Below are 10803 nucleotides of genomic sequence, written 5' to 3'. Positions count from 1 at the left end.
GAGGCGACTTAGGGACTATACATTAAACAGAACGGGCAGCAGCGCTCTCTGACAAACATCAATCTTCTAAACTGCGATCTTCGACCCTCCTGCCAAGGGTGGGGATTATGGCAAAACCCTCCACTATAGTGAGAGGAGGCTCATAGCCCAGCAGTGGACTGTAAAGGGCTGTTGATGATGATGATAATCATATATTTGTCCCTTAGTAGCCTTTTACGAATATCCACGGGAATGGGATTGATGTTAATCTATTCACTGTTGAACAAAGGCCTCTCCCAAGGATATCCACTCGTTCCCACCGCTGCAACCTGTGTAACCAGGATCTACAGCTTGACCGCCATAACCCAACCAGTGAAGGTCAAGTTTGTTCCGGGGGAAAGTTAAACTGTCATTGGACCTGCAACGAAATTAATCTGAAGAAAATAGGAGTTCGAAGGTGATGGTCGATCCACCAAGTGAGGGGCCTGCCCACACTTCGTCTACCAGCCATTTATTCAGTTCAGCTGAAACCAAATTGGTAAATTCTTGTTCCACAAAAAGGCTCTATCGAAAAGTGCCTGTGCCTTTTATTACAGCAATTGTGTACTCTAGCAATTAACTTCATTGCTTCAGTCTAACAAATTGGCAAAGCAATAAAATCGTAAAAATTAATAGGCAGTTAGAAATGTAACAGGTGTGTAATAGTTATTTATTTTGGGAAACTATTTTCAGTCGCTTCTTGCCGAGGGGTCGGTGGAAACGTAGACTATGTTGATTTTAGACGTGTTTTTGGTAAGTTTCTGTCTTTTTAACAAACAAACTTCAATTTATTTTTAATCGCTCATGCAATTGGTGTTAAAGTACGAGTACGTCGTAAACTAATGGACCGATTTTGAGATTAGATTTTTGTTGTTTAAAAGCTGATATGGATGAGACGTATCTAAGCTATATTCATAGAAGATCAACCCAGCTACGCGGCCCCACCCAGAATGGTCTGGTGTTGGGATGTTGGGCTACCGATTTGGAGGGATTGTTGATAGTATCTAGTACTAACTCATGAGCTATGATACTAATCAGTTTGATTTACATAATGGATGAGAGACGAGAGCTATTTCTTTGCAACCAAGGTCCAAATTATTCAATAAGAACTAGGATAATCTATCATAGGATTGGTCTAACTAAATATAGAAATTGGATTTGAGTCGACTTATGAGCTTTATTGTATAATACGAACCTACAATACCTTATACCTTTTAAGATTTAGTATTAAAAAGCAGATCATGTTCGTTTACAGCTTTTATTTATGTCATGGATGACCAGAGCTGATCCAGCGCCAAGCTTCGACTTCAACTATCCCAATGTAAGTTATTTCTCTACATTAATTTGTGCCCGACGGACCGATGACATCAGAGAGGTAGCTGGATGAAAAAGGGGGAGACTGTGCGCTTTGGTACTTTTTAGAAGTCCATTAATGTCAATGATAATGTATAATTATGCCCATAATGCGTCATCATCATCATCATCTCAGCCATAGGATGTCCACTGCTGAACATAGGCCTCCCCCAATGCTTCCATGTTGCCCGGTTGGTAGCGGCCTACTTCCAGCGCCTTCCTTAAGGCCTAACTTTTTTATAATATATATTATATGCCGTTATGATACAAATAATATTATTTGTATCATAACGGCAATGCTCCTGGCCTGCATCTTACCTGATGGAAAGTGATCAAGCCGAAGGTAAAAGCGTGGTTCACCCGGAATCCTTCACCACAGTGGAACTGGCTATCTCACCTCCAACTGCTAAGATGGTGGTAGCTAGCCAGGCGGACTTATAGAGATTCACTTTGTATGTGGGTGTTTCTTGATGAGTGTTTTTGTAATTTTTAAGGTAAAGGACGAGTTGTACGAGCAGCCCGTGCAGTTCATGGGACCTAAGAGCATGGCGCATGGCAAGGTATATTCATTTATTTATTTAAAAATACACAACAAAGCATAAACAAAACCTAAATAGTTTAGTGATTCATTAACAGGATTTTTACTTCATTAAAGGGTGCCTCAGCAAGCACAAGAATTTTTTAATTTCTAATGACGTTAATATTAAGACCACTGGCGAGTTAGGTCTTGTGTTACAAGAAGTTAGACGCTAACTGAGGTCACTGGGAAGTACAAGTTAGTTAAATGGGAAGCAGCTCTTAGGAACAATAAATCTTTTAAAAAAGAATTACTTACTACGTTTTCACACCGTAAATTTTACTTCGTTCGTTCGTTTCAGCCAAAAGACGTCCACTGCTGGACAAAGGCCTCCCCCAAGGATTTCCACAAAGACCGGTTCTGCGCCGCTCGCATCCAGGCGCCTCCCGCGACCTTCACCAGATTGTCGGTCCACCTAGTGGGAGGCTTGCCCACGCTACGTATTCCGGCTCGTGGTCGCCATTCAAGAACTTTTCTGCCCCTTTTACTTAAAAAAAATTATTAGATACTTAAAAAGTAGTTATTGCACAAATTACCTAGTCCCGTTAACCCCCCATGCTATGCTGAATGCTTTTGATTCGAGTGGGTTCACCACAATGGTGGCTGGTGGTGGTGGTCCAGTGGTGGCTTTAACTCATATTTGTGTTACACAGGAGGAAGTCAACAAAGAAATCCACACAAAACCAGGAGTGGACTCCTGGGCACCGTTCGACTTCAGCAGGTTCGATTCCTACCTCGAGCAACACGGCGAGCCATCCGAGCACAACCGGATCAAGAGGCGAGCTAAGGTAAGATGGCGGAAACAACATGTATTAAAAAAAATAAGTATACATCCGAAAGAAACATAAAGGAACTGATGCCCGTTCCCTATTTTTGAAGTGATCTCTATGTAACACATACTAATAGGAATTTTGTTTTCATAGGGGTCACTTAAAAATTAGGGATGGATGGTGAAAACGGGCATAAGTTTCTTGCGCCACTTCTTCGCAGTATTATCTCAAGTTGTTCCGAAGTGGTAGAGCAAGTCCTGAAACCTGAAAAGGATGAAGTAAATAATCCTTTAAAATAGGCCTTTTCAGGTTTCCCTGAGTCCCTGGGCCCTTTTCGTTCTTTGTACGGTATTAAAATTTGTTAACCATTGAAATGACTATACGAAGTCAAAGTCAAAATCATTTTGAAATCGATAACATCTGTAGGTACTTGAGTGATATAAATAAATGAAACAAACAAAGGACTTATTATTTTTGATAAATAAGTAACCACTTAACTAACTATAGAGTTATTGAAGGTATTAAAATTTCCGATCATCCACGTTGCGTCCGTTTGCTGCAATCGCATTTGAGTTGTGCTGTGTTTAGTGATCATTACTTACAAATTTATATTCTAAAGTGACCAAAAGATTCGTAAATAGTGTGACCAAGTGTATCAGTGCAGCCCCAAGACCTGACCACCCGTTTTCTGCTCCAGAACATCCGCACATTCAATACCATCAACGGTCCGAAGCTGCGCGAACGGCCTCACCACTACACCTACCCTGAGCCAGTCAAAGACCGGATCCTGGAGTTCTCCACCACCACCAAGAAGCCTGGAATCTTGCCCGACCAGATGAACCCAGGAGTAATCTTTCGAGTGCGAATGTCCGACGCCATATTGCGAATCAAGCAGCGCATGTATGAGGACCCAGAAAGGCATATTGAAGCTGATATAATCTACACGAATTTGATCAAGAAGGTGGTGATGGACGAAATCACGAAGTTCCATAATTTATTGCTTATGTATAAGACAGATAAAAGCATTAAGGAGCATTTGGGAGAGTGCGGTGGAAGGATCTATAAATTCATCAGCTACATGAGCATCAAAGTGCACATTTATTGCCTGTTCGATGCCCTTTGGATTGACGGGAATCCATACGTCATTGGTGATGAGTATTCTGTCACTCCTGTGGAAGTGCCCCCCATGTTGCAGTGTGACGCAGCGGAGTGCAACTCTGTTGTGTTTGTGGACTCCATAACGGAGCCTAAAGATGTTGAGGAGTAAGCAAATAAATGATGGGTCCTGAAATTGTCTTTTATTGTACACATCCTTGAATTTCAAAAGTTGAAAAAGTTGAAGTTTTTGAGCTTAACGAGCTAATCTCAGGAACTACTGGTCCGATTTGGAAAATTATTTTTTTGTTGGATAGCCCATTTATCTAATTTATCGAGATATTTATTTAATTTATCGAGGAAGGCTTAGAGGAGTTCGACGCTCTCTCTGGTTTTATGTGCTGTAAGTAGATCCTGGACAAAAAAGGCACTCTTTTTATGCAGAATAAAGCAGGTATTTGATTGCAATCACACCTGCCTGATCAATGTTAAGTGATTCTATAGTAGAAGCTATTCGTAGAAGTGGAGCTATACCTACCTGTTAATATAAATAAAATAGACATTAGGTATTTACCTAAAACCTACGTGAGTGCGACAAACGTTACATCGAATTTTGTTTCTTCGAAAACCTTTCTGCGAAGTTATTATACTGCGACGCCTTGTTATATCGATGCCTTGTTACTGCGATGTTACGTTACATCGAAAAACTTTACTGCGAACGATTTTACTGCGAAGCCTTCTTTATTTGACTTAGCAGATAGATAAAAAAATGAAATTACATACATACATAGAATAAAGTGGGCGGTACAAAATTATAGATGAAATAAGATTATAAATACATTACATTTTATTTACTTATTACATATATTTAACAGTTACATCTTTGATTAAATAACATAAGAATAGAAACATAAATATAAATAAATTATAAAATACGACTATAAAATCGTTCGCAGTAAAGTTTTTCGATGTAACGTAACATCGCTGTAACAAGGCATCGATATAACAAGGCGTCGCAGTACAGTAACTTTGCAGAAAGGTTTTCGAAGAAACAAAATTCGATGTAACGTTTGTCGCACTCACGTAGGTAACCCATTTATATAGGTTCAAGTAAACGCGTAACCTACTCGTAACTTACTCGACCAATGTTATTTCAAAATAATATTAAATATCAATAAATATATCAAATAATTTATTGTGCATAAAGGGTACAATTATATTCAAAATTCTATTCAATTTCAATCACAGTTTCTGCCCTGTAATTGATCTAACTATTGAAATTCAACCTATCAAAAGCCACAAATTTTATAAGTCACGATAGCCCAACAGTAAAGTGGTCGGACTGGCCAAGATCCGAGGAACGCGGGTTCGACTCCCACCGCCGCTCGACTATTGTGGTGAGCCCACTCGTAACACAAGCTTATTTAGCTTAACACGAGGGGCTAACGGGACTATTAGTAATTTGTGCAAATTTAGAAATTGCTAATAATCTTTAAAAAAAAAGTCTCTTTCTTTATACTTGAAATTGAATCGAGTTTTGAACTTAATTCTGTATGGTTTGTTCTTTATTATTTAGAGGAGGAGAGGGCACGGAGGCAGACGGCGAGGGAGACAGCGTGCAACCACCGCACCACCCGACGACAACGAGGTAGTACTTTTTGCAGTAGTGTGGCAACATCTATGGACTCGCCACTACAAAACTTGTAGCGGGCACATGCTAGAAAGGACTGTTGCTCAAGGATGTTGGGCTAGCGATTCGAAGATGATAATTGATGATACTCATCATAGCTCATGAATCAAGCCATCAAGAAATGGCTGCAAAATTAATAATTTCAATTACACCTACTTACATAATATTTTCGCGTGGAACTCAAATATAGACGGTGCCGTGACTACACCGATCAAATGGCGCAAAATATTTGTTATGCGTAACTTTAGGGCTCTGTGACTTCTTTATTTAATTTTGTAAAGATATTTTCATGATTCTTCCACAATTATTATTGGTTTTCCTTATGTTTTCAAGTTTTATTAAAAGAAAAAATTGGAAACTTCTCCATTGGGCACCCCTCGACGGAAAGCGCTGGTACATGCATAATAGGCACACGTTCCCGCATTCCTCGCGTCGGGTTGAAAACGTCTAGCTAGACGACTTACTACTATTTAGGAGAGCATGGCAAAGAAAAAATACATCGTACAATACAAAAACATAACCTTCCTTCTGGCGCAGTCACTAAAAAGTATTGAAATGGAAGCGGAAGTAAAAAAGATACAGGTTTTAATAAATCTTTGAATGATCACGGGCGAAGCCGTCGGCAGGAAGTTAGGTAGATGCAGCAAAAAGTAGTTTTTATGATATTTTAGGAGATGACCTATAGGAATAATTTTAAGCAATTATGCATTTTTTTGTCTCCAGTATAAGGAAAATCCAAATTTAAATAGTTAACTTGATTTCTCAGAATACAGAACAAATTCTGAGCTTGATTTATAATCGAATTCCAATTGCAATTTGAATTTTTCAAGCTAAGAGTATATTTAGACTTTGAAATGCGATTCTTAACGCAAAAACTTTGAAGTTTTAAAGTCATTGCACGCATCTACGTACTTCCCGCGACCTTCACCAGATCTTCGGTCTACCTAGTAGGGAGGCCTGCCCACACTACGTCCTCCGGCCCGTGGTTGTCACTCGAGTACTTTTCTGCCCCAGCGGCCATCAACTCTATGTATAAGGCCCAGGACAGACGGTGAAACGCAACTGCAACGAAACTACAACTGCTAGTTACTTTTGAGTTGCATCTAAGTTTCTGCCATAGCGTCCGTTGAGAGACCACACATGACGCGACCAGTTTGAAACTTTCAGTTTCAGTTTCATTCATCAGAATCATCAGAAAGTTGCAGTTCCGTTGCAGTTGCGTTTCACCGTCTGTCCTGGGCCTAAGAAGCAGTTAGGGACCGGCCGTTATGGAAATCTTGTGGCTTTTGTTCAGCAGTGGACGTCATTTGGCTGAAACGATACAGTCATTGATTGATGGTCATCATATAGTTCCAAAATACTGAACTGTCCTATCGATGACATTGACAGCGGGGCGCCACCGTCAATACCGAATCGCTGGTTCTGATTTTTGCCATGTTGGAAACCATAAAGTTGAACGATGGTAGCGCCCCCCTGTCATTGAGTTTGGCGGGACAGTTCAGCGTGGGTCATCTATAATTATGTAGTTAGGTATAGTTCCAAAATACTGAACTGTCCTATCGATGACATTGACAGTGGGGCGCCATTGTCAATACCGGATCGCTGGTTCCGATTTTTGCCATGTTGGAAACCATATAGTTGAACGATGGTAGCGCCCCCCTGTCATTGAGTTTGGTGGGACAGTTCAGCGTGGGTCATCTATACTCTATGATTGACAGTTCAAGAACGCTTCGAAGACCGAGGTGCCAAAAGCAGCAAGACGCAGCGATAACACCGAAACGCAGCAAGAGAAAAAGAAAAAGAAGAAGAAGCAAAAACTTAGTTATGACACGTACGACCCGCCTGTTAAGGTAAGAGCAGACTTCTTCTGAAGAATATTCGGAAAGACGTTAGTTTGCAGGGCAATCGAAGGCCACACTTAGCCTCTTGATTGGAAGATTGAGTGCGTTTTGTTTCTTATTTTTTATTTCATTTAAATTCGTTTGATTAAAAAAATAAGATTATTAGAAATTTGTATTGCACAAATTACTAATAGTCCCGTTAGCCCGTCGCCGTGTTAAGCTTTAATTTAATTTTTTAAATAATTAGCTTTAAAATAATTAGCTTTAAAATAATTAGCTTTAAAATAATTAGATTTCAGATATAAAACTTTATTGAATTTTTTACCGAGGTAATTTTTTAGGCTACCCCATGCGAGGTCGCGAACTCGCGATCCACAGGTTAAAAAAACACTGGTCTAGTAGATAATACAATGAACATGTTACTTTGACAACCTTTTTATGTTTAAAAAAATCTACTTTTTTATCCAGTACATTCGACAAACAATATCGTTTCTATCCAGGACTGGGAGTCGAACTTCGTGGAGATGCCCAAGGACCTGTACCAGGCCCACCTGCGGCCCGGGGTCATATTCAGGATCCACATGTCGGAGGCCATCCTCAAGATGCAGTACAGGAAGTAAGCTCTGATCTTCTACCGCTTGAATTTTTAAAGCAAAATGGAAGCTCTTACGGGACTATTCCCACCTCTCGTTCCCACCACTGCAACTCCTGTGTAGCCAGGATCTACAGCTTGATCGCCAATAAAAATCTGCAGCAGCACCAACCAGCAGCAAAAAACATAGCAGTGGTGTTAACGAGAGGTAGGAATAGTCCCGAAGATCAGGCCGCCTCAAACCGTTTGGCCAGCGTGGGGAGTGTAGGCCAAATTCTCCTTTTTCTATAATTAATTGATCTAGTCAATAAGGGACGACCCTCTCTAATTTCCTGCAGTAGAGGTTAAGGCCGAGTTACACCATCCTTCTTTAACCTTAACTAAAACGACTTGTTCCCATGGATACATCCCGTTTTTTGGAGGATCCCGTTAAGGAGTTTTAATAATAACGTTTACACGAACAACTCGTTTGCAGTGTCCCGTATACGAGTAAATCAGAACCGTTCGAATTTGTCATTTGAATTTCAAATACATACAATGTGTGTTTCTCAATAGTCCAGTTTTGCAGTACCCTGCATTACTGGACCCCTCAAAACTGGATTACCAACAAACCGTTACCATATTTTGTATAGAGTTTGACCTGCAGAGTTTCGACGTTTGTTAAAGTTAAAGTAAGATGCAACCCAGCCTAAATGAGCTGACGAAAGATTTTTTTAGTTATGGAGAAGACAAGGACGAGTCCGTGATAGAAGCAGACGTGGAGTACCTCCGTCTCACCAGGAAGGTGATCAACGATGAGATCACCAAGTTCGAGGACCTGAAGTGGCTGATCGGATGGTTCAACAACCGCTCGGAGCTCATACAGGAGCATATGTGTAATACCAGATATTTTGCCGTTGGTGAGTGCTTTATCAATGTAAAAGGCAATATCGTTAGATGTCGTGTCGCGACTGAAGCTTCCATAGAAATAAATGTCCTTGGACATCCTAGCTATACTGCATCTCACTTAACACACCGTGCGATTGCGGTCAAATACCTACTTGTCTACATCATCATCATTATTTCAGCCATAGGACGTCCACTGCTGAACATAGGCCTCCCCCAATGCTTTCCACAATGGCCGGTTGGTGGCGGTCTGCATCCAGCGCCTTCCCGCTACCTTTATGAGGTCGTCGGTCCACCTACCTGCCTGGTTATACATAAAAATAAACATTTTATACAGCACCTTTAGTCCCAAATTAAGCAAAAGAGAGCAAGCTTGTACGAAAATAACTACCATGGGTACTAGACAAAGAAACCAATAGGTATTGTAGCGTCTATAAGTACGGCTAGCACGAAAAACTTTCGAGTTCGAATCGTTTGCGTATTCAAATCGCCATCAAAAGATATAGTACGAAAACTACAACAGCGCCCTTGTGAATGTATCGTAAAGTGAACTTACTATGAGACATGGTTGCACGAAACTTATCAAAATTGTCGTTATCGTTTTATTCGAAGGTTGAGTATCGAATTTTGTCGAATACGCAAACGATTCGAAGACGAAAGTTGTTCATGCAAGAGGTACAGGCCTCATCAAAATTCCAGCAGTTTTTAGAGAATCTTACTACCGTTCCTTGAATCTCGAATCGGAGTCGGCAATCCGATATCTACACTGTTGGGTTATTGTCACTTTAATTACTTGTGTGACAATTGGAACAATTTATTTAACGACCTATTGTATTTTTCCAGGCATCCCTCCCACAATGTTCACTCATTCCGAGGAGTATATGAAACGCATGTGCCTATTCGACAACGTGTACATAGACCACATCCCATACGTGGTGGGAGAGGATAGTTCACTGATGGCTGCAGTGGCGCCCCCTGTCTTACACTGTGATGCTGCTACCTGCACCTCTGTGCCTTTTATTGACAGGTGAGTTTCAATTTTGGCGATCCGGCTCAAAGGACCATATCTCATCATCATCATCATTTCAGTCACAGGACGTCCACAGCTGAAAACATAGACCTCCCCCAATGATTTTCGTGTCGACCGGTCGGTAGCGGCCTGCGTCCAGCGCCTTCTTGTTACCTTTATGATGTTGTCGGTCCACCTTGTGGGTGGATGTCCCACGACAGTGTGGTGGACGACGACCATATCTCGGTAATATCCAATTTTGGGGCGATCCGGCTCAGAGGACCATATCTCGATAGTACTCAGTTTGAGATGATCCGGTTCGAAGGGCCATAATGTTGATATTGTGGTCAATGTATAATATCATCACAGTCTGAACTTATATGTTTATACCTCACTTCTTCCACCACTAAAAATCAGTGTCAAGTGCCAGCTATACTGTCAAGATGGTACTGAGTGGGTGACCTTTTTTGCAACTATATTTTTTTGTGTCTTTTGTTGCCAAATAAACCAATTTTCTTTATTTCCTTCTCTTCCAGCGTAATGTTTGACGAGAGGCTCGCGCGGACGAACGTTCGCACCGTAACCCGTTGCCAGGCCAGTTGCCGCGCGCACTGCCGCAACGACGCGGATTGTCTCAAGCGCTGCAGCGACCGCTGTCTTAGAGCTGAATAAACGTGCTGATGTCTAGATTGTGTTTTATTTTTGTCTATAGCTCTAGCGCATAAACTAAGTGCCTGAGCAGCACGGGAGGAGTGGAGTGGCGACTACGTAAAAAATGACGACCCTTGCGGCTACTTTCAAGAACTAAAACCTTTGTAGAATTTTTGACGTACTCGCTAGCGTACACCTAAACGTAAACTCATGGTAAGCAGACTGAAGTCTCGCTCACGTCAATTACTTTCACATCAACTAAAACATCCTCTGCCGTTCTCATACCTCAGGCACTAACTGTACGGCTAGCACGAAAAACTTT

At 41.1% G+C, this 10803-nt stretch overlaps 1 protein-coding gene across 1 annotated transcript; it reads left to right on the top strand.

Moving 5' to 3' along the window:
* Window positions 1-690: 690 nt before the first annotated feature.
* On the top strand, window positions 691-10517 carry LOC114353850 (uncharacterized). Its single transcript, XM_028305974.1, has 10 exons — window positions 691-771; window positions 1274-1339; window positions 1866-1931; window positions 2602-2736; window positions 5390-5461; window positions 7222-7353; window positions 7845-7960; window positions 8654-8835; window positions 9665-9848; window positions 10367-10517. Exons 1-10 carry the CDS (start codon window positions 748-750, stop codon window positions 10500-10502), a joined length of 1113 nt encoding a protein of 370 aa, XP_028161775.1. The 5' UTR covers window positions 691-747; the 3' UTR covers window positions 10503-10517.
* Window positions 10518-10803: the final 286 nt, after the last annotated feature.

The sequence above is a fragment of the Ostrinia furnacalis genome, unplaced genomic scaffold (assembly GCF_004193835.3).
Source record: "Ostrinia furnacalis isolate ACB-3 unplaced genomic scaffold, ASM419383v2 OfSCF1848, whole genome shotgun sequence".
Classification (NCBI taxonomy): Eukaryota; Metazoa; Arthropoda; class Insecta; order Lepidoptera; family Crambidae; genus Ostrinia; species Ostrinia furnacalis.
The sequence above is the reverse complement of the archived record's forward strand: the minus strand, read 5'-3'. Positions and strand labels throughout refer to the sequence as shown.

Bases quoted from the DNA above. Each gene is read 5' to 3' on its own strand.
- LOC114353850 (XM_028305974.1), top strand. From the start codon at position 748: ATGTTGATTTTAGACGTGTTTTTG. The intron at 1,932-2,601 runs GTATATTCATTT...TGTGTTACACAG, and splicing joins AGAGCATGGCGCATGGCAAG to GAGGAAGTCAACAAAGAAAT. The intron at 7,961-8,653 runs GTAAGCTCTGAT...AGATTTTTTTAG, and splicing joins CTCAAGATGCAGTACAGGAA to TTATGGAGAAGACAAGGACG.